Source organism: Theropithecus gelada, chromosome 14, assembly GCF_003255815.1.
Source record: "Theropithecus gelada isolate Dixy chromosome 14, Tgel_1.0, whole genome shotgun sequence".
Taxonomy (NCBI): domain Eukaryota; kingdom Metazoa; phylum Chordata; class Mammalia; order Primates; family Cercopithecidae; genus Theropithecus; species Theropithecus gelada.
This window is the reverse complement of record NC_037682.1, coordinates 114506197-114530855: the sequence shown is the minus strand read 5'-3', so window position 1 is coordinate 114530855 and position 24659 is coordinate 114506197. Positions and strand designations below refer to the sequence as shown.

At 43.8% G+C, this 24659-nt stretch overlaps 1 protein-coding gene across 1 annotated transcript in view; it reads left to right on the top strand.

Moving 5' to 3' along the window:
- The window catches only part of CLMP (CXADR like membrane protein), a 121129-nt gene extending 102233 nt beyond the window's left edge, over window positions 1-18896 (top strand). Inside the window, exons 3-7 of the mRNA XM_025355679.1 lie at window positions 5384-5585; window positions 6272-6439; window positions 6907-7029; window positions 13551-13692; window positions 14961-18896. Coding sequence (XP_025211464.1) covers window positions 5384-5585; window positions 6272-6439; window positions 6907-7029; window positions 13551-13692; window positions 14961-15261 — 936 coding nt within the window. The 3' untranslated portion in view covers window positions 15262-18896. The remainder of the gene's footprint in view (window positions 1-5383; window positions 5586-6271; window positions 6440-6906; window positions 7030-13550; window positions 13693-14960) is intronic.
- The last annotated feature ends 5763 nt before the right edge of the window (window positions 18897-24659 follow it).

The window sequence follows — 24659 nt, the reverse complement described above, 5'->3', positions numbered from 1 at the left end:
TTTTTTTGAGATAGAGTCTTGCTCTGTCACCCAGGCTGGAGTGCAGTGGCGTGATATCGGCTCACTGCAAGCTCCACTTCCTGGGTTCACGCCATTCTCCTGCCTCAGCCTCCCAAGTAACTGGGACTACAGGTGCCCGCCACCACACTCGGCTAATTTTTTGTATTTTTTAGTAGAGACAGGGTTTCGCTGTGTTAGCCAGGATGGTCTCAATCTCCTGACCTCTTGATCCGCCCACCTCAGCCTCCCAAAGTGCTGGGATTACAGGTGTGAGCCACTGTGCCCGATCATTTTGTTTTCTTTTAACACAGACTAGACAATATCAGAGCATACTGCACATATACTCATGAAACTTATGTTTCAGTTATATATGTATATGCTGTGTCATTAAGAAAAAGATGGGGTTTTTTTGTTGTTTTTTTGACTGAAGCAGTGGCATGATCTTGGCTCACTGCAAACTTTGTCTCCTGGGCTCAAGCAATTCTCCTGCCTCAGTCATCTGAGTAGCTGGGACTACAGGCGTGCGCCACCATGCCCGGCTAATTTTTGTAATTTTAGTAGAGACAGGGTTTCACCATGTTGGCCAGGCTAGTCTGGAACTCCTGACCTCAAGTGATCTGCCTGCCTTGGCCTCCCAAAGTGCTGGGATTACAGGCATGAGCCCTGGGACAGAAAAATGTATTTCTTAATGTGAGTCTGTTGAAAACAGTTTTAAAGTGCTTGCTGTACTGTTCTTCTAGCAGTCCAAAGCAGCCTGGTTCTACTTTGGACCACAGCTACTAAGATTCTTCAAATTCAAATATACATTTCAAGACAAAGGCATCTCTGGATGCTAACCCAAATACTAAAATAAACAAGCAGCTGGGCGCGATGGCTCATGCCTGGAATCCTAGCACTTTGGGAAGTTGAGGCAGGTGGATCACCTGAGGTCAGGATTTCGAGACCAGCCTGACCAATATGGTAAAACCCTGTCTCTACTAAAAATGCAAAATTAGCTGGTGTGACGGTGCATGCCTGTAATCCCAGCTACTTGGGAGGCTGAGACAGGAGAATCGCGTGAACCCAGGAGGCGGAGGTTGCAGTGAGTGGAGATTATGCCACTGCACTCCAGCCTGGGCAACAAGAATGAAACTCCATCTCAAAAATAAGTAAATAAAATAAAATAAACAAGAAAGAAATTCCAAAGTCCTCAGGCCAAAAAGGTCACCCACCTCTCAAAGCCCACAAAACCCCAAAGTTCCTAAAAATTACCCAGTGCTTCACTGTCTTCTAGGTTTTGCCTCTCTTCATTCTCCTAGAAAGTACAAACTGACTTCATTGTAGGTGATTATGCATCTGGGGGAAATACGGACAAATCAGAAAGAAACAGAAACATTAATAGAGCACCTATTAAGTGTTCCAAGCTTACCTGCTTTATCTCCAGGTGTAAGTCCCCCTTACTTTCAGTCTTTGAATGGAGACAAACTCTAGAGCTTCCAGTTTTTTCCTGTTGTTAATGCATTTCCTTCTTTTCCAACTATCCCAGCAATTCTGCATTACTAAGGCAGCTCTACCACCTGCCAAGAAACCTACCCTTCCAGCCGGGTACGGTGGCTCACACCTGTAATCCCAGCACTTTGGGAGGCCGAGGTGGGCAGATCACCTAAAGTCAGGAGTTCTAGACCAGCCTGACCAACATGGAGAAACCCTGTCTCTACTAAAAATACAAAATTAGCCGGGCGTGGTGGCGCATGCCTGTAATCCCAGCTACTCAGGAGGCTGAGGCAGGAGAATCATTTGAACCCGGGAGGCGGAGGTTGTGATGAGCCAAGATCACGCCATTGCACTCCAGCCTGGGCAAAAAGAGTGAAACGCCATCTCAAAAAAAAAAAAAAGAAAGAAAAAAGAAAAGAAACCTACCCTTCCTATGGAGTACAACAGGATGTTGGGCCAACACCCCACAAACATTTGTTTTGTTTTGTTTTGAGACAGTCTCGCTCCATCCCTAGGCTGGAGTGCCATGGCGTGATCTCGGCTCACTGGAACCTCTGGCTCCCAGGTTCCAGCAATTCTTCTGCCTCAGCCTCTTTAGTAGCTGGGACTACAGGCGTGTGCCACCACACCCAGTTAATTTTTGTATTTTTAGCAGAGATAGGGTTTCACCATGTTGGCCAGGATGGTCTCGATCTCTTGACCTCGTGATCCACACGCCTTGGCCTCCCAAAGTACGGGGATTACAGGTGTGAGCCACTGCACCCAGCCACAAACATTTATTTATTTCTTATTTTTTTTTGAGACAGAGTCTTGTTATGTTGCCCAAGCTGGAGTGCAGTGGCATAATCTCCACTCACTGCAATCTCCGCCTCCCAGGTTCAAGTGATTCTGCTGTCTCAGCCTCCTGAGTAGCTGGGATTACAGGCACACACCACCACACCTAATTTTTTTCTTTTTTTTCTCTTCTTTTTTTTTTTTTTTTTGAGACAAGAGTTTCGCTCTTGTTGCCAGGCTGGAGTGCAATGCCACAATCTCGGCTCAATGCAACCTCTATCTCCCGGGTTCAAGTGATTCTCCTGCCTCAGCCTCCCCAGTAGCTGGGATTACAGGCATGTGCCACCATGCCCGGCTAATTTTGTATTTTTAGTAGAGACAGGGTTTCACCACGTTGGTCGGGCTGGTCTCAAACTCCCGACTTCAGGTGATCTGTCCGCCTCAGTCTCTCAAAGGACTGGGATTACAGGTGTGAGCCACCGTGCCAGGCCACCTGTCTAATTTTTGTATTTTTTAGTAGAGATGGGGTTTCACCATGTTGGCCAGGCTGGTCTCGAACTCCTGACCTCAAGTGATCTGCCTGCCTTGGCTTCCCAAAATGCTGAAATTACAGGTGTGAGCCACCACACCCAGTTACATTTTTTCTTTTTTTTTTAATTTTGTTTATTTTTTGAGACAGGGTCTCATTCTGTCACCCAGGCCGGAGTGCAGTGGTGCAGTCTCGGCTCACTGTAACCTCAGCCTCCTGGGCTCAAGCAAACCACCAGCCTTGGTCTCCCAGAGTGCTTGGATTACAGAGGTGAGCCACCGCGTCTGGCCCCCACAAACATTTAGAACGAGTACCACATCCAGGAGAAGGGCTGTGATCCTAGCTCTTCCCTGTCTGTGCCTAAAGCAGAGGGCTTTCCCTTGAGTGCTAGGAACCTCATGGAATTATCTGCAATATGTGAATTTTTTCTGGGTCAGAGTTCATAGGTTTTATCTAATTGAGACAACCTTCTCAGGAAAGGATCTGAGGAGCTGCGGAGCATCATGTGATCGAGGGCAGGGTCGAGGACTTGAGTGAAATGATTTGGAACAACTGCAGCTGAAATGTGCCTGGGAGACGTCCACATGCTTGCATGCCTTTTTTAGTGCCCTTCTGTGTATCTGGAATGCTCCGTCCAGGCCTTTTCTCCTTGCCTCTCAAAGCTTAGCTCAAATGCCACCAACTTTTCTGGGACACTCTCCTTGATACTATTTCAAAGAAATCATTTCTTTTTCTCTGTTTATGTCTTTCCTTGTTAATCTCACTTGATTATAAATCACTTGAACCAAAGAAGAGATTTGCTGGCCTGGCGCCGTGGCTCACACCCGTAATCCCAGCACTTTGGGAAGCCGAGGAGGGTGGATCACCTGAGGTCAGGAGTTTGAGACCAGCCTGACCAAAATGGTGAAACCCCGTCTCTACTAAAATAAAAAAGTAGGGCCAGGCGCAGTGGCTCACGCCTGTAATCCCAGCACTTTGGGAGGCTGAGGCAGGCAGATCATCTGAGGTCAGGAGTTCAAGACCAGCCTGGCCAACAAGGTGAAACCCCAGCTCTACTAAAAATACAAAAATGAGCAGGGCGTGGTGGCATGCATCTGTAATCCCAGCTACTCAGGAGGCTGAGGCAGAATTGCTTGAACCCAGGAGGCAGAAGTTGCAGTGAGCCAGGATCGCACCATTGTACTCCAAACTGGGTGACAAGAGTGAGACTCCGTCTAAAAAAAAAATATATATATATATATATATATATATATATATATATGTCCGGCTTAGTGAAATAGGGCAAAGGAAGCAATCAGGTATGCATTTATCTCATGTGTGCAGAGGGGTAACTGTGAGTTCTGTCCATCCTTTGTCCACAAGCAGTCTCCTTGTGGGCAAATTGTGCAGGAGTACTGTAAGCTTTTTTTTTTTTTTAAATCTTTGTAGCTATCTTGTTATTCAGGAACAGAATGGAAGGCAGGCCAGGCGTGGTGGCTCATGCCTGTAATCCCAGCACTTTGGGAGGCCAAAGTGGGGTGGATCACTTGAAGTCAGGAGTTCAAGACCAGCCTGGCCAATATGGCAAAACCCTGTCTCTACCAAGAATACAAAAGTTAGCTGGGCATGGTGGTGTACACCTGTAATCCCAGCTCCTCAGGAGGCTGAGGCAGGAGAACTGCTTGAACCCGGGAAGCGGAGGTTACAGTGAGCCAAGATTGCGCCACTGCACTCCAGCCTGGGCAACAGAGTGAGACTTTGTCTCAAAAATAAATAAATAAATAAAACCAAGTAAACAGTCCTGTCTCATAGAAGTCTCTCAAATACTTTAAAAAAACAAAAACAAAAAAAGAACAGGAGGCAGGTTTGCCAGGCACAGTTCCAAGCTTGACCTTCCCTTTGGCTTCCCGAGGGGTCCTGAGGTTTATTTTCCTTTCACAAGTCTATGCCTAATATACGCATAGCTCTACACTTGCACATTTTCCTCCTTTCCTTGACTTAGCTATGTGAACTTCAGTATGTAACTCAAACTTAAAATTCCTTACCTGTAAGACGGAGTGGTTCTGAGCATTTAATATTACTTTATAACTAAAAATGCTTCACAAATATGAAGTGTTACTATTTTTGGAAGGAGAGGCAAGGCCTAGGCAAAAGTACTGTACTTTTAACTTTTATTTAGAACAGAGGTCTTGTCGGTGGCTCACGCCTGTAATCCCAACACTTTGGGAGGCCAAGGTGGGCGGATCACAAGGTCAGGAGATCGAGACCATCCTGGCTAACACAGTGAAACCCTGTCTCTACTAAAAATACAAAAAAATCAGCCGGGCGTGGTGGTGGGAACCTGTAGTCCCAGCTACTCAGGAGGCTGAGGCAGGAGAATGGCATGAACCCAGGAGGCAGAGCTTGCAGTGAGCCGAGATCGTGCCACTGCACGCCAGCCTGGGCGACAGAGTGAGACTCCGTCTTAAAAAACATAAGAATAAAAAAAGAACAGAGGTCTCTTGGACTCTTAGTCCCAGGCTTGACTATTTTGTGCCACTGGGAGTACTCCCTTTCCTCTTCTTCACACCATCAGGAAAGGCAGGCCGAGAGTTACACTGCTTGACTCTGCCTCGGTCTATCCCACAGGTGATCACTTACTCCAGTCGTCACGTCTACAATAACTTGACTGAGGAACAGAAGGGCCGAGTGGCCTTTGCTTCCAATTTCCTGGCAGGAGACGCCTCCTTGCAGATTGAACCTCTGAAGCCCAGTGATGAGGGCCGGTACACCTGTAAGGTTAAGAATTCAGGGCGCTACGTGTGGAGCCATGTCATCTTAAAAGTCTTAGGTAAGATAGCATGCCAAAGTGAATGTCTACAGCTTATTTCTAAGGTATCTAAGAGGGATAGTCATATGCACCACGGTGGTACAAAAGTTCATGTTCAGTACTTTGTATTATACATTCAGAAGTCACCTCGTCCAGTTCCCTGGGAAGAAAGGTGTATCTTCTGTATTATAGCCATAATAAAAAATGAAAATATAAGAGCAATTTTCCATAGTTGTCCATTACAAAACATAAATATTCTCTAATATTTAAGTGGGATCTTCATATTTAAGTCTCTCAGATATGATTCAAATTCACTTCTGTTTTTTGACAGCAAGAGCTACTAAGTTCTACTTAATTGCTTCCAAATTAATACACTGCTGTATCAGCAAAACCATGCTCAACTTTCCTAAAATGTCCAATAATAATGTGTCTTCTTTGAGAAGTAATGAGGCAGCCTCTGACCCAAAAATTACAACAGCACCACCGGAGTTGGGGGTATGTGTGCTTAGGGGATGGAGGTGGATGTTTTTCTGGGGGTAGTGTAAAACAAGGCTAGTTGAATCCCCACTCAAAAGTTGACCAAAACGGATGGCTGGAGAAGCAACTCAATAGGACATAATTTTTCCATTGAATCTGGTTTTTCCATTGAATCTGGTGTTTGGGGATCTTTGAATCGTTACACTTTTGCTTGGTGGTGTTGTTGCCAGTGAGACCATCCAAGCCCAAGTGTGAGCTGGAAGGAGAGCTGACAGAAGGAAGTGACCTGACTTTGCAGTGTGAGTCATCCTCTGGCACAGAGCCCATTGTGTATTACTGGCAGCGAATCCGGGAGAAGGAGGGAGAGGATGAACGTCTGCCTCCCAAATCTAGGATTGGTAAGTCATTTTCCTACCAATCTACTGAGCCAACAAAACAGTCCTCTATCCAAGAGCTCTAAATCAGCTTTGTCAGCATTTCACTACGTGACCTGAAATACCCTGCTGAACCTCCTGAACATCCATTTTTAAAATCCATTAACTAGAACAGAAAATCTGCCTTTCCTTTCCTCAAATGACATGTAAAAGCAGTAAAAGAGATTAGAAGAAATGTACTACATACATCCACTGTATCTAAATATTATGTTTAGTATCCCTTAAATGGTCACAATCTTTTGTAACTTTTGAGGATGTGCTGCAACTTAAAAAAAATGTTTATCTTTATTCTCATGTTCCCATAGCGTATCTTTTCCATCATTTCATTTTTATCAAATAGTATTACAGAATCTCAGGTCAGTGACAAAGTAAAAAATAAATACAGATACCATCACTAAAGGGATTTACAGTCATTCTTTCTGCTTGTGCAGACTACAACCACCCTGGGCGAGTTCTGCTGCAGAATCTTACCATGTCCTCCTCTGGACTCTACCAGTGCACAGCAGGCAACGAAGCTGGGAAGGAAAGCTGTGTGGTACGAGTAACTGTACAGTGTAAGCATCCAAAGGGGTTTTAGTTTCATTTTTTTGTTTGCTTTTGCATTGTAGATCAATGTTAAGACATTCTAATCATGAGTAAGAGTAAGGTTAAGGTCAAAATCTTTATCTCCAGAAGGATATGGCTATCACCAAAAGAAATTCAGTAGTTCCAAAGACCACTTAACAATTGACTGGTCAGGCACAGCGGCTCATGCCTGTAATCCCAGCACTTTGGGAGGCCCAAGTGGGCAGATCTGTTGAGGTCAGGAGTTCGAGACCAGCCTGGCCAACATGGTGAAACCCCGTTTCTACTAAAATACAAAAATTAGCTGGGTATGGTGGTGGGCGCCTATAATCTCAGCTACTCAGGAGGTTGAGGCAGGAAAATCGCCTGAACCTGGGAGGCGGAGGTTGCAGTGAGCCAAGATCATGCCACTGCACTCCAGTCTGGGTGACAGATCGAGACTCCCTCTCAAAAAAAAAAAAAAAAAAAAAACCAGCCAGGCGTGGCGGCTCACGCCTGTAATCCCAGCACTTTGGGAGGCCGAGGCAGGCGGATCACAAGGTCAGGAGTTTAAGACCAGCCTGACCAACATGGTGAAACCCCATCTCTACTAAAAGATACAAAAAATTAGCCAAGTGTGGTGGCACACACCTGTAATCCCAGCTACTCGGGAGGCTGAGGCAGGAGAATCGCTTTAACCTGAGACGCGGAGGTTGCAGTGAGCCGAGATGGTGCCATTGCACTCCAGCCTGGACATCCAACAAAAAGAAAACAAAACAAAACAAAAGAAAACACCAGTTGACTGTATTTACAAATATGTGAATTAACCAGCCCCCTAAAGAAATTCACTATATCTAGGAGACTTATAAACACCATTCCTAAAAACAAAAACAAACAAAATCGCCAAGCTAGTTATATGCCACCTACGATTCTAGGCAAGCAGGTAAAATTTCTCCTCTCCACAGAGTATTCGTGAGTCCATATATGCATGTGCACGTGCCCGCACACGTGTGTACACGTGTTATAATCAAGCATTTGATTTGCCTCAAGTACAGATGAGAGATAGTAGCAGGTGACTAAGACCTTTAGCTGTGGATTCAGATAACTGCCTGGATTTCAATCACAGCTATCACTAACTCTGTAGTACCTTAGGCATATTTTCCAATCTATAAAGGAGAATAATAGTTAACTATCTCATAGAGTTTTTCTTTTTCTTTTTTTTTTTCTGGAGACAGGGTCTTGCTCTGTCGCCCATGCTGGAGTGCAGCGGCGCAATCTTGGCTCACTGCAGCCTCTGCCTCCCGGGTTCAAGTGACTCTCCTGCCTCCACCTCCCGAGTAGCTGGAATTACAGGCACATGCCACCACACCTGGCTAATTTTTGTATTTTTGTAGAGACAGGGTTTCGCCATGTTGGCCAGGCTGGTCTCAAACTCCTGGACTTAGGCGATCCACCCTTCTTCACCTCCCAGAGTGCTGGGATTACAGGCATGCGCAATGGCACCTGGCCTCTTAGAGTTTTTCTGAAAAGTTAATAAATGAACACATTTACTTACAACTGCCTAGGAACAGAGCTTGACATACAGTGGGTATTTGATAACATTAGCTATTATTATTATTTCTCCTTAATCAATGTAGTAACTTTAGACTTTTGAACAGAATCCTACAGCCACAAGCCATGCTTGCAGTGTTAACATTTATTTGGCGCAATAAATAGTATGCCAGGCTTATAATCTAGAGATTGAGTCTTGAAAAAAGACAGGATAAACCAAGTTGAAAGATAAAAGGAGGCAGGGCATGGGTATTAATCTTTGTTAAATTGTCTTCATAACATCTTTGTTAAATTGTCTCTAATTTCTCAAATGCTCTTTGGACCACTTTTAAAATTTTCCTAGCCTCCACCCTCTTTTTTTTTTTTGAGACGGAGTCTCACTCTGTCACCCAGGCTGGAATGCAATGGCGTGATATTGGCTCACTGCCACCTCCACCTCCCAGGTTCAAGCGATTCTCCAGCTTCAGCCTCCCGAGTAGCTGGGACTACAGGCACATGCCACCACACTTGGCTAATTCTTGTATTTTTAGTAGAGACGGGGTTTCACTATGTTGGCCAGGCTGGTCTTGAACTACTGATCTCGTGAGTCACCTACCTCGGCCTCCCAAACTGCTGGGATTACAGGCATGAGACACTACACCCAGCACCCCCTTATTAATAAATTAAATAAAACCTTTGTCAGAATCAATATTTTACTGTTTTCAAAGTTATAATTCAACATTCTGTGCCCATTTTGGTTTAGCTGTTTTTTCATTGATTTGAAAGAGTTCTTTATTATGTATTTATATACTCTGCTTATTAGATTTTGCACTCTGGTGGTTTAAAAAATATATCTATGTAATTATTTGCTACTTCTCCCTTCAAGAGGTATACCTTTGTCCAGGTGCAGTGGTTCACACCTGTAATCCCAACACTTTCGGAGGCCAAGGTGGGCAGATAACTTGAAGTCAGGAGTTCGAGACCAGCCTGACCAACATGGTGAAACCCCATCTCTACTAAAAATAGAAGATTAGCTGGGCGTGGCGGCACATGCCTGTAATCCCAGCTACTTGGGAGGCTGAGGCAGGAGAATCGCTTGAACCCGGGAGGTGGAGGTTGCAGTGAGCCTAGATTGCACCGCTGCACTCCAGCCTGGGCAACAAGAGCGAAACTCCATCTCCAAAAAAAAAAAAAAAAAAAAAGAGGTACACCTTCATTCTCCCCTTGAGTATGATCTGAACTTAGTGACGCATTTCTGATGAATATAATACAGCAGAAGTGATGGTATGCTGCATCTGCAAAAGCACTGCAGCTTGCTTTCTTAGATGTTAGATCTCTTAGATCTCAGATCACTCAGATCCTCTCCTAGATCACTCACTTTATGGGAAGCCAGCTGCTTTAAGAGCCTTATATAGAGGCCCACTTTTTTTTTGTTTTGTTGTTTTGTTTTGTTTTTTTCAGACGGAGTCTCACTCTTTCACCCAGGCTGGAGTGCAGTGGCGTGATCTCGGCTCACTGCAAGCTCCGCCTCCTGGGTTCACACCATTCTCCTGCCTCAGCCTCCCGAGTAGCTGGGACTACAGGCACCCACCACCACGCCCGGCTAATTTTTTGTATTTTTAGTAGAGATGGGGTTTCACCATGTTAGCCAGGATAGTCTGGATCTCCTGACCCTGTGATCCGCCCGCCTCAGCCTCCCAAAGTGCTGGGATTATAGGTGTGAGCCACTGCGCCCAGCCAGAGGCCCATGTTTTATGTTTTATTTTAAGCAAGGAAACTGAGGCCTCCAGCCAACAGCCATGTGAATGAGCCAATTCAGAGGCAGATCATCCAACACCAGTCAAGCCTAGGAACAGGGCTTGACACATTGTGGGTGTTCAGTAACACTAGCTATTATTATTATTAACAGCTTGCTGGATTAGACATCGAGCTACAAAGTTGCAGACTATAATTCCTGAGGTCATCTGTTTAACTGGTAGAGAAATTATTTCCATCTCTACTAGACAGAGATCTACAAGTTGCCCTTACAGAGTTGTATATTACTAAGCTCTTTACTTCTTTTGTCTATTTCCAAGTTTCAGATAACTTTTCTTAAAAACACAACACTCAGGCCAGGCGTGATGGCTCACACCTGTAATCCCAGCACTTTGGTGGGTCGAGGCGGGTGGATCATGAGGTCAGGAGTTCAAGACCAGCCTGGCCAGCATGGTGAAACCCCATCTTTACTAAAAATACAAAAAATTAGCTGGGCATGGTGGCGTGCGCCTGTAATCCCAGCTACTCGGGAGGCTGAGGTAGGAGAATCACTTGACCCCAGGAGGCAGAGGTTGCACTGAGCTGAGATCAGGCCACTGCACTCCAGCCTAGGTGACAGAGAGAGACTCCGTCTCAAAAACAAAATAAAACAAAAAAAAAGTAACAGGCAGTTTTCGGGAAAAAAAATAAAAAATGGTCAATAAACATAAATACAGAGGCCCCCCAAAATCCTTTTTTCCCCCACTAGGTTGAGAAAAAAAATCACCCTTTTAATTTTAAGCTATCAGTTTAGTAAATATAAAAACTGTAGAATCGATATTAGAAAGGTTATGAGGAAACACGTTCTTTTACATTTTTGACTAACATATACATTGGGAGCACAATTTAGCTTTATCTGTAGATTTCTGAGGGGTAAAATACATTAAAGTAAAACTTATACAAAGAAGAAGGATAAGAGTACAACTTGATAGATTTTCTTTTTTCCTTTTTTTTTTTTTGAGACGGAGTTTCGCTCTTGTTGCCCAGGCTGGAGTGCAATGGCACAATCTGGGCTCACCGCAACCTTCACCTTCCAGGTTCAAGTGATTCTTCTGCCTCAGCCTTCCGAGTAGTGCTTGCGCCACTACGCCCAGCTAATTTTGTATTTTTAGTAGAGATGGGGTTTTTCCATGTTGGTCAGGCTGGTCTTGAACTCCTGACCTCAGGTGATCTGCCCACCTCAGCCTCCCATAGTGCTGGGATTACAGGTGTGAGCCATAGCGCCCGGCCGATAACTTGATAGATTTTCAAAAGTGAAGGTAACTGTGTAACCAGTATCATGATTAAGAACCTGTTTCTGGCCAGGCACGGTGGCTCATGCCTGTAATCCCAGCACTCTGGGAGGCCAAGCTGGGCGCATCACATGAGGTCAGGTGTTTGAGACCAGCCTGACCAACATGCCAAAACCCCAGCTCTACTAAAAATACAAAACTTAGCCAGGCAAGGTGGTGCACACCTGTAATCCCAGCTACTCGGGAGGCTGAGGTAGGAAAATCACTTGAATCTGGGAGACAGAAGTTGCAGTGAGCCGAGATTGTGCCACTGCATTCCAGCCTGGGCAACAGAGTGAGACTCTGCCTCAAAAAAAAAGAACCTGTTTCTAACTCCTGCTACCTCTCCATAATCCAGGTTTCTAACTTTATGGATTACTTTTCCTATCTCAAAACTTTAAATAAATGGAATCATTCCATTGTGTCTGGTTTCTTTCATTCCCTATTATATTTCTGAGACTCATCATTGTTGTTGCTTATAGCTACAGTATGTTATTTTTCATTGTTTTAGGGTATTTCATTGTATAACTGTATAATTAGTCATTCATTTTATTTCAGATGCAAAAGTGCATTCCATTTTATCCAGCAATATTTCTGTGAATTTATCTTTTAGATACATGCCCCAAGTGTCCAAATACATACGGAAAATGATGATATATATACATTTTTTTCTTTTTTTTTTTGAGACGGAGTTTCACTCTTGTTGCACAGGCTGGAGTGCAATGGTGCGATCTTGGCTCACTGCAACCTCCGCCTCCCAGGTTCAAGAGCTTCTCCTGCTTCAGCCCCCTGAGCAGCTGGGATTACAGGCCTGCGCCCCACGCCCAGCTGATTTTTGTATTTTCAGTAGAGACAGGGTCTTGCCATGTTGGCCAGGCTGGTCTCGAACTCCTAGCATCAAGTGATCCATCCGCCGCAGCTTCCCAAACTGCTGGGATTACAGGCATGAGCCACAGCACCCAGAGATATATTATTTTCAATTGTGAGAAATTGAAAGCAACCTAAATTTCCATTAACAGATAATCCATCTAGATTATATGTCCTGGAGCTGGGGCAGTGGGGAAAACAGCATTCTCTATTTGAAATTACTCAGGTAAAATAACTCCATTCCTTTGAGACCTTAAATAAAAATATCCAAAGTCCAATTTCTTTAAAAAATAAAATTTTGGCTGGGCATGTGACTCACGACTGTAACTCCAACGTGCTTTGATGGAGGCGGGTGGACCACCTGAGGTCAGGAGTTTGAGACCAGCCTGATCAACACGGAGAAATCCCGTCTCTACTAAAAATACAAAATTAGCCAGGCATGGTGGCGCATGCCTGTAATCCCAGCTATTTGGAAGGCTGAGGCAGGAGAATCGCTTGAACCTGGGAGGCAGAGGTTGCGGCGAGCCGAGATCGTGCCATTGCACTCCAGCCTGGGCAACAAGAGCGAAACTCCGCCTTAAAATTAAATAAATAATTATATCATTTTGTTTTAATAAGAATAAATAGGCTGGATGCAGCGGTTCACACATGAAATCCCAGCACTTTGGGAGGCCAAGGCAGGTGGATCACCTGAGGTCAGGAGTTTGAAACCAGCCTGGCTGACATGGTGAAACCCTGTCTCTACTAAAAGTATAATAATTAGCTGGCCATGGTGGTGCACGCCTGTAATCCCAGCTACTCAAGAGGTTGAGGCAGGAGAATCACTTGAATCTAGGAGGTGGAGGTTGCGGTGAGCCGAGATCGCGCCAAGCCACGATAGTGCCATTGCATCCCAGCCTGGGCAACAAGACCAAAACTCTGTCTCAGGAAAAAAAAAAAAAAAAGACCTGGAAATACTCATTCTGTCCAGAGCTTAAGTTTTTTTTTTTGTTTTTTTTTTTTTTTTTTGAGTTCATGTATTTCCTAGCTTATGTTTGGTTTTACTTGTGCTTTTGCTTCTGAGAAAATAGATGTACAAAGCATCGGCACGGTTGCAGGAGCAGTGACAGGCATAGTGGCTGGAGCCCTGCTGATTTTCCTCTTGGTGTGGCTGCTAATCCGAAGGAAAGACAAAGAAAGATATGAGGAAGAAGAGAGACCTAATGAAATTCGGTAAACTTCTCAAATCCCCACTTTTACGGGGCTTCTGTTTTAGGGCCAGCACTACAGTGACCAGTCAACATAAATGTTCTCAGTTTTCTCTTAACCATAAATCTGTTAAAAGGATTATCCTGGTAGGTAAGAAGTTCCAGTCTAGGGACAGAATGTATGGTTTACCTGGACTTTGTTGTGAAACTGTCTTACCCTCAACAAACACTTAAAAGTTAAATTAGGCTGGGCGTGCGTGGTAGCTCATGCCTGTAATCCCAGCACTTTGGGAGGCCGAGGCGGGAGGATTATTTGAGGCCAGGAGTTTGAAACCAGCCTGGTCAACACAGACTCCATCTTTACAAAAGAAAAAAAAAAAAGGCCAGGCGTAGTGGCTCACGGCTGTAATCCCAGCACTTTGGGAAGCTGAGGTGGGTGGATCACGAGGTCACGAGATCGAGACCATCCTGGCTAACAGGGTGAAACCCCGTCTCTACTAAAAATACAAAAAATTAGCCGGGCGTGGTGGTGGGCTCCTGTAGTCCCAGCTACTCGGGAGGCTGAGGCAGGAGAATGGCATGAACTTGGGAGGCAGAGCTTGCAGTGAGCTGAGATCACACCACTGCACTCCAGCCTGGGCTAAAAAAAGCAAGATTCCGTCTCAAAAACATAAAAAATAATAATAATAAAATAACCAGGCATGGTGGCCCATGCCTGTGGTCCCAGCTACTTGAGAGGCTGAGACAGGAGGATGACTTTAGCCCAGGAGTTTGAGGGCACAGTGAGCCATGATTGCACCTCTGTACTCCAGCCTGGGTGGCAAAGCAAGAGCATGTCTCAGAGAAAAAAAAAAAACAAAAGTATGTGTGTGTATATATATGTGTGTGTATATATATATATACACATAAAACAGTTCAACTTACATTACTTCTGATTCACTTCTACTCATAATGGGCATACAATGAAGAATGGGCATACCTATCCTATAGGCCATGAAAGGGTTTATGCAGACAAACCGTGAATCAGAAGGAGTGCTGTCTAGACCATCTCAATGGTAAGATCCTATCCTCCCAGTATAATAGAGCTGACCTGTAGGCTAACAAGATATACATTTGCGTGAGCCAAGCATTAAGTCTTAAGATACGAGGAAGTATCTATGTCTCTAAATGGTTGCCTTCTGATGGTATTATCTGAGGTTTACAGCTTAGGAAACCTCAGAAGGAAGCAATCATAGTGGAGCAATCACAGATCTGCCAGTGTTAAAGTTTATCTTTGCTGTTTTTTCTCTTCAGAGAAGATGCTGAAGCTCCGAAAGCCCGTCTTGTGAAACCCAGCTCCTCTTCCTCAGGCTCTCGGAGCTCACGCTCTGGTTCTTCCTCCACTCGCTCCACAGCAAATAGTGCCTCACGCAGCCAGCGGACACTGTCAACTGATGCAGCACCCCAGCCAGGGCTGGCCACCCAGGCATACAGCCTAGTGGGGCCAGAGGTGAGAGGTTCTGAACCAAAGAAAGTCCACCATACTACCATGACCAAAGCAGAAACCACACCCAGCATGATCCCCAGCCAGAGCAGAGCCTTCCAAACGGTCTGAATTAGAATGGACTTGACTCCCACACTTTCCTAGGAGTCAGGGTCTCTGGACTCTTCTCGTCTTTGGAGCTCAAGTCACCAGCCACACCCCTCGAACCAGATGAGAGGTCATTTAAGGAGCAGTGAGCATTGCACAGAAGAGATTCAGATAAGCACTTTTCTTATATGATACCAAACAAGCAAAAGGATGTAAGCTGATTCATCTCCAAAAAGGCATCTCATTGTGCCTTTAGACCAGAGTAAGGGAAAGCAGGAGTCCAAATCTATTTGTTGACCAGGACCTGTGGTGAGAAGGTTGGGGAAAGGTGAGGTGAATATACCTTAAACTTTTCACGTGGGATATTTTGTATCAGTGCTTTGATTCACAACTTTCAAGAGGAAATGGGAGGCTGTTTGTAAATTTTCTATGCATTTCTGCAAACTTATTGGATTACTGCAGTTATTCAGACAGTCAAGCAGAACCCACAGCCTTATTACACCTGTCTGCACCATGTACTGAACTAACCACTTCTAAGAAACTCCAAAAAAGGAAACATGTGTCTTCCATTCTGACTTAACTTCATTTGTCCTAAAGTTCGGATATTAATTTCAAGGGGAGTTGTAATAGTGGGAGATGGAGAAGAGTGAATGAGTTCCTCCCACTCTATACTAATCTCACTACTTGTATTGAGCCCAAAATAACCAAAAGGAGACGAAAATTTATGACAAAGGATTGTGAAGAGCTTTCCATCTTCAAGATGTTATGAGGATTGGTGACAAACATTAGGAATATATAATGGAGCAACTGTGGATTTTCCCTCAAATCAAATGCCTCTAAGGACTTTCCTGCTAGATATTTCTGGAAGGAGAAAATACAACATGTCATTTATCAACGTCCTTAGAAAAGATTCTTCCAGAGAAAAAGGGATCTAGGAATGCTGAAAGAGTAACCAACATACCATTAGAGTCTATTCTTTCTGAGAACATGTGAAACCAGAATTGCAAGACTGGGTGGACTAGAAAGGGAGATTAGATCAAACTTATCTTAATATGTCAAGGAAGGTAGCTGGGCATGGTGCCAGGCACCTGTAGGAAAATCCAGCAGGTGGAGGTTGCAGTGAGACAAGATTGTGCCATTGCACTCCAGCCTGGGTGACAGAGCGAGACTCCATCTCCAAAAAAAAAAAAAAAAAAAAAGTCAAGGAAGGATAAAAGGAAGTTCAGTATTGTACCACACTTGGAACTTCCTCTATTTCTTCCATTTTAGAAGGATGTGAACCTGGAACTTTTGATGATTCTAAGCCTTAAATTATCAAAAAGATCAGGGATTGCCAATGCTTCTAATGGCACTGCAAGTATATATCATAATCATTCCCTCCTAAAAGTGAGTATTCAGTATTTTCCCAGGCTTACCTCCAGAAGTCTAGCTCTGGGCTGGAAGAAAAAGGGAACTAATATTTAGGGAAGAGATGAGAATAATTAGTGGGTGGCAGGAGAGGGCAGAGCTAGTGCCTGCCAACATTTTAGTTGTCAGTATCTTAGAAAGAATTAGCAAAAATAATTCACCAGGATAGCTGCTGAAGAGATGATGAATGGGAGAAGAAAGATGTTTGAGAAATAAAGAAAACAGCAGCCTCCAATACAGTAACTTGCCTTTTTAATAGTTTTGACTACCCTTGATACCTATAGCACAAATGCTGGACCTGAATCAGCCCTTCAAGGACCCTAGCACAAATGTCAACTGATCACCACTGGGAGAGTAGAAAACTTTTTTTTTTTTTGAGACGAAGTGTCACTCTGTCGCCCAGGCTGAAGTGCAGTGACACCATCTCCGCTTACTACAGCCTCTGCCTCTCGGGTTCAAGCGATTCTCCTGGCTGGTCCTCCCGAGTAGCTGGGATTACAGGTGCCTGCCATCACACCCAGCTAATTTTTGTAGTTCTGGTAGAGACAGGGTTTCTCCATATTGGCCAGGCTGGTCTTAAGCTCCTGACCTCAAGTGACCTGCCCACCCTTGGCCTCCCAAAGAGCTGGGATTACAGGTGTGAGCCACTGCACCTGGCCCAGATTACTTTTTTTTTTTTTTTTGAGATAGAGTCTTGCTCTCATCATGCAGGCTGAAGTGCAGTGGCGCATCTCAGCTCACTGTGACCTCCACCTTCCGAGTTCAAGCGATTCTCCTTCCTCAGCCCCCCGAGTAGCTGGGATTATAGGCGTGCGCCACCACGTATGGCTAACTTTTGTATTTTTAGTAGAGATGGGGTTTCGCCATGCTGACCAGGCTGGTCTCAAACTCCTGACCTCAGGTGATCCACCCGCCTTGGCCTCACAAAGTGCTAGATTACAGGTGTGAGCCACAGCGCCCAGCCCAGAATACTTTTTAAAAGAACAGCAGGTTAGAGGAAAGAAAAAAATTAATGCTGAATGTGGTGATGAAAGCATGTTTCTAAAATGGGAAGCTGATGCTTAAAGAGGAAAGGCTAATCTGGGATTTTGCCCCATTTCTCTGGTTTTTCACTCCTATATTTAATTCTCACAATCGTGTCATCACATAGTGCAAAAAACAAAATTCTTGTAAAGTCCCCAGGAGTCTATCCTTGGGTGAAAGTTTTAACCTGAGTGTCTTCCTCTAAAAAAGGTGGGAAATGAGACATTGAGGAATTAACATATAAATGTCTACTATGGGTTTAAGAGGACTGGTGTATTTGGAATGCTTCTTATACTAACACTGTCTCATTGTAAAATATAAAACCCCTCACTCTGACTACATTTTTATTCCTCTGGTAGTGTGGTATCCAGGCAACATATCACTTCTGCTATGTAATTCTGAGAATTCTCATTTCTAGAGTACCTGAGCCAAACAAATACACTATGGAGGCTGCAGCTGTATCATCACTAGCAATTTGCTCTTATCATTATTTACTACCTTTGAACCTAAGATTTCCTGCCTATGCTTTTGAAAGCAAAAATCAGTCTCCTTTGCATGAAAAAGAGCCTTAGATTTTTAAACGTTAATTACCAGAAAGCTAAAATACCAGTTGACTACCCAAATTATTTTGGAAATCTATCCATCATGGAAGTCTACAACAAACGAATAAAACAGATTACACTAAGAGCTGAGAAATTCAAAGGAATTGAAGATTCTGAGAGATAAACTGTTCAAGTCTTAGCAATGATATTGCACTTCTCTTTGACAGGTTCTGGGCTTAAGTTAGAGGCCCTACTGGTTCCAAACCATATTCCACTGATTTTGCAAGTAAAATAAATGATTTTGAAATAGGAAACAAACAAAAAAAGGAGAAATAACTAAATAGTAGAAGAAAAACTGTAGGAAGAAGATGCAGATGGAATGATGTGGACGTTGAGTAACCATGTCAATAAAATATATAAACCAAACTTAAATTTGTGAAATAAGGAAGTTGGTACCTTTGTTGTTACAGTGTATAAAAACAATTTCAGAACTGCTGTTGCAAAAAGACATATATAGTTTTGCTTCCTTCTGGTGTTAAGCTGTTTATATTTCAGTTTCAGTTTTAACTTCTAAGTTGCCTTGTAATTGGGACTGTGTTTGAGCATCACAAAAACCAAATATTTATTATGGATGCATCTGTATCAGCAATTAAAAAATAAACAAGTAAAAGTGATACTGTAGGAGAAGCTGAAGCTCATATAACCTGGACTGGAAATTTGTTTATCAGCTTGCTGCCAACAGAAGAACAGAAGAATTCAGACTGAATATGATCTATTATTTATCAATTTCAGTCACAAATTTACCAAGTACTTTTTTCTCTCAAAAGGCAAGATGCTAGGTATAAGTTGCACAGGGGACACCAAGAGAGTTGCTGTCCTTAAGGACTTTATCAAAATTAATGAAATAATAATTACTAAGCAAGTATTTTGTGCCTAGGTGAAGTGCCAACAGAGATGCACACACTAAGGGGTTCAACTAAATCTGAAAAGTACACACTAAGAAATTCAAATACATCTGGAAAATGCTTCACAGAGGTCATTGCAAAATAACAGCAATAATAGTAATCATCACTTACTGAGCCACCGTGTGCCGGTCACGCTAAGTACATTATACATTTTGTCTCAATTTTATACTCACATCAACCCTATAAGGAAATATTTGTATTCACATTATACAAGTGAGAAATGTAAGGCTCAAAGAGGTTAAGTCAGTAGTAGAGCCAGGATTTATTTTTACTTTTATTTTTATTTTGAGAGTCTCACTCAGTCGCCCAGGCTGGAGTGCAGTGGCATGATCTCAGTTCACTGCAAGCTCCGCCTCCTGAGTTCACGCCATTCTCCTGCCTCAGCCTCCCAAGTAGCTGAGACTACAGGTGCCCACCACCACACTCGGCTATTTTTTTGTATTTTTAGTAGAGACGGGGTTTTACCCTGTTAGCCAGGATGGTCTTGATTTCCTGACCTCATGATCTGGTTTGGGATTACAGGCGTGAGCCACCAAGCCAGGCCCTAGAGCCAGGATTTAAACCCAGCCACTGTTAGTATACTCCATCAGAACTGACAGATCCTGATTAATCACCATCTTCCCACCTGAAATCCTCAAACCTTTACACTCAACTATAGGCTTTCTCTTCTCTTTGCTTTCTTCCTTGCCCTAAACCTTTTCACCATACTTGGGACACACTTAGCTCACTCACACAAGTCCAAATCCTTTAGTTTTCCCTTGTTCTGCAAAACAGGGTACAATTCCCAACTTTATAATTCCCTGATTTGTCTTCAAATGCTAATGATGGGCTTAGATCATGCAATTTTTGTTGACTGTTACGCACAGAGTATTTTGAGCACATCACGATTAAATCTGTCGAATCATCTGAGAGGCAAAAAGATAAGGTGCATTGAAACTATAAAATAATAGGTACAGTTGATTCTTCAAAGATGATACAGTCATATCAATTTATTTAAACTGTAGGCTGGGGGTCATGGCTCATGCCTGTAATTCCAGCACTTTGGGAGGCTGAGGTGAGTGGATCACTTGAGGTCAAGAGTTCAAGACCAGCCTGGTCAAGATGGTGAAACCCCCATCTCTACTAAAAATACAAAAATTAGCTGGGTGTGGTGGCATATGGAAGCAAATAATTGTAAACATAATTACTAAACATGGGGTCTTTGAACTGTATAGTTTTTTTTTTTTTTTTTGAGACAGAGTCTCACTCTGCCGCCAGGCTGGAGTGCAGTGGTGTGATATCGGCTCACTGCAGCCTCCGCCTCCCAGGTTCAAGCGATTCTCCTGTCTCGGCCTCCCGAGTAGGTGGGACTAGAGGTGTGTGCCACCATACCCAGCTAATTTTTGTATTTTTAGTAGAAACAGGGTTTCAGCATGTTGGCCAGGATAGTCTCCATCTCTTGACCTCGTGATCCTCCCACCTTGGCTTCCCAAAGTGCTGGGATTACAGGTGTGAGTCACCGCGCCCAGCCAAAAAAAAATCTTAAAAATTAAGGTGCTCTGATAAAAATTTCAACTTTAAAAAATTAAAATAGGCTGGGTGTGGTGGCTCACGCCTATAATCTCAGCACTTTGGAAGGCTGAAGTGGGTGGATCACGAGGTCAGGAGTTAGAGACCAGACTGACCAACATGGTGGAAACGCATCTCTACTAAAAATGCAAAATTAGCCAGGCGTGGTGGTGTGCGCCTGTAATCCCAGCTACTCACGAGGCTGAGGCAGGAGAATCGCTTGAACCTGGGAGGCGGAGGCTGCAATGAACTGAGATCACGCCATTGCACTCCAGACTGGGCGACAGAGTGAGACTCTGTCTTAGATTAATAAAATAAAATGATAAGGAGCACTTTTTTTTCTTTAAGAGACAGGTTCTCACTTTGTCACCCTGGCTGGAGCTCAGTGGCACAATCACGGCTCACTACAGCCTCAACCTCCCAGGCTCAAACCATCTTCCCACCTCAGCCTCCTGAGTACCTGGGATTACAGGCACACGCCAACACGCCCAGCTAATTTTTGTATTTTTTGTAGAGATGGGGTCTCCTTATGTTGCCCAGGCTGGTCTTGAACTCCTGAGCTCAAGCCATCCACCAGCTTCGGCCTCCCAAAATGCTAAGATTACAGTGCCTGGCCAAGAGCGCATTTTATACAGCACCTCCTCTCCATAGTGCAGGGGCTAAACAAGATGACTACGAGTTTGAAAGTAGAAAGCAATCTAGCCTGAGTTAGAAGCATAAGCTGTGGAATAAAATCTGATTTTGAAAAATTCAGGGTCAGCTAGGGATCTTAAGCAAATTATTTGACCTATTTGAACCTTAATTTCTTTATCTGAAAATGGGGACAATATGATCTGCCAAAAATAGTTGTGAGGGTCATGTAAGAGAATATATGTCAAATGCTTAGCATGGTGCCCTGTGTAAAGCATTGAATAAAACATCAATGGCAAGCACTCTACTACCAGAAATACATTACAATAGGCATGAGAATGTTCTAAAGCATACAACCTGGTTTAGGAAGGCAAAGCATAATGCAGGGAAAAGATATTGGGGCTATTTTTATGTATGCTGTTCTCCAGTTGCAATAATTTATACATGGCTGCAGTTAGAAATCAAAATATTAATAACAGCTTGCATCACTCTGGTTTCAAATTTCCCTGATGCAATGCAGTACACACACTCAAGTATTTGGGCAATCAGGGCATACATATATTGCATCTTTTAGTCATGTCACTGGGTCACAGAAGGGTTGTTTTCAGTATCTGAGTTTTTGAAGCAAGGGACTGTAAGTTTACTATTCTTTAATACTAATTTTTAAAAAATGCATATTTAGTAACAGTACACCACATAATCCTAATACAAATTACCCAGTGAAATTCTAAACCTTAAATTTTTTCCATTTTTTTGAGACACGGTTTTGCTCCGTCACTCAGGCTGGAGTGCAGGGGCACAATCATGGCTCACTGCAGCCTCTACCTCCTGAGCTCAAGTGATCCTCCCATCTCATTTTTTTTGGGATGGGGGTCTCACTATGTTGCCTAGGCTGGTTGAGACTTTTCAAGAGAAGCAACTGAAACCAGATAACTATTAAATCATTTATTCATAAACTGAGGACGGCACAGTGGCTCACTCCTTAATCCCAGCACTTTGGGAGGCCAAGGCGGGCAGATCATTTGAGGCCTGAGACCAGCCTGACCAATTGGTGAAACCCCATCCCTACTAAAAACACAAAAATTAGCGGGGCGTGACGGTACGGGCCTCTAATCCCAGCTACTTGGGAGGCTGAGACAGGAGAATTGCTTGAACCCAGGAGGTGGAGGTTGCAGTGAGCAGAGATCACACCACTGCACTCCAGCCTGGATAGAGTTAGACTTCACATCAAACAAACAAACAAACAAAAACAGGCCAGGTGCGGTAGCTCACGCTTGTAATTCCAGCACTTTGGGAGGCTGAGGCAGGCGGATTACCTGAGGTCAGGAGTTTGAGACCAACCTGGCCAATATGGTGAAACCCTGTCTCTACTAAAATACAAAAACTAGCCAGGTTTGGTGGCGTGCACATGTAGTCACAGCTACTCACGAGGCTGAGGCAGGAGAATCTCTTGAACCCGGGAAGCGGAGGTTGCAGTGAGCCACGTTCGGCCACTGCACTCCAGCCTGGGGGACAGGGCGAGACTCCGTCTTTTCCGGGAGACTCCATTGGGAGATTCCATCTTTTCTGGAAGACGGAGTCATGCCTTAGACTCCGTCTACAAAATGACGATCATAATAGTTGCTACCGCTTAGATTTACGGTGAGAATTACAGGAGGTAAGGTTGGCATGCGGTAGGCACACAAAAATGTTAAATCATTATCCTTTTATCCAGTCAGAAGTCCTAGGCTCAAGACTCCACTGCAGTCCCATGCAACCAAACTTTAATTTTAGATCTTAACTGTGTCATTTGAAACCCTGTGCGTTTAAAGTGGTGGAGACAGGACCTTCATCATATTCTGAGCTTTAAATATATGATGCTAAATCATTCCATTTAATAAGACATAGCCCAAGTCCCAGAACACGTTTGAGAGTAACCAGAAACAGAGGTTATTTGTTCTGCTTTCTCTAATCACTGCTATTGGATGGGATATCTCAAACAAGTGGATGTGTGCCCCAATTCTGTTTTCCACTGGTTCAATGATTAACATAATTACAAAAATGCAAAATACAGCACAGGGTGTAGTTTGAAATGTGTGCTTGTTAAACTTTAGGCTCTGGGGTGTGAAAAGAAAAATTCCAGATAACATTACTAGCAGTTAGCGTGGGGGACGGGAGGTTCCAAATACCAAAGGAAACTGAAAGCAGTGGCTCACAGTACACATCCTACCTCTTTCTGGAATTGAGTTGAATGTATTTCCAGGAAGGAAATTACACTGTAGCGTAACTAACAAAAGATATAAAATAAATCTTGAACCCCAAAAAAGCTAGATTTGATTCTAGCTTACCCAGCTGCTTACCTTCCCACAAATGGTATCTTTGAGCCTCATTTTTCTCCTGATATAGGGATGAATAATACACACCTTAGAGAACTGTGATGATGATTAGATGACAAATGAAAGCATTTTGTATGTAGTGAAAGCATTGTATAAAATTAAATTCTTGGGACGTGGGGAGAGGCTAAGAATATATCTCCATGAACTCTAAGCCAACATTCCTCCCCAAAAGGAAAATATGAAAAGGAAATTCTTCATATGTTTTGGGTCTGTCTCTACCCTTTAAAGGCTTTGACAAGGACAAGATGTCCTCGCTCTTCTGAAGCCTTTTTCGCAGTCTACAGACCTTCTAATTCCAGCCCTGCTACTGTAAGTTCTTTTGGTGTAGCCTTAAAAAAATCTTTTCCCCCATCGGTGCCTACTTATCTACTGAACAGGAATAATAGCTACCCTGCCTGCCTGAAAGGACACAGGGAGTGTTCAAGGTACCTGAGACAGGCTCTTGGAACAAGGCCCCACATGTCCGCGGCCACGCACAACACTGCACAATGTAAAATTCCAGGCACCACTGTTTTGCGCACCAGCTTAGTCACGTTTTCAAAGCGTCTGCATGGTCTGTCGTTTAATTTTTGATGAAAGTCAAACCAGTAAAGATACCACCTCATGTTACTGAAAATACAAACGTTCATAAACTCTAAATCAAGGACGCACGGCTACTGGAACCTATGATTCCTAACCCCTGGTTCACCTAACGGAGAACACACTCGCCACCTTTTAAATGTTTATTTTATAAACAATGGGGAAATGTGGGGCTTGGGCTAGTGGGGGAAGAACTGAGCCAAGAAACCGAATCTGTTCTAGACGGAGGTAGGAAGGGGCCTAGGGGTCGGGGGTTCAGAGAAGCGGGTTCGCCTTTTTTTCCCCGGAGAAGTCCAGACACGACCGCGTCCTGAGGCGGTTCTGAGAAGCCGGGCCCCTTACACTTCTGCGTC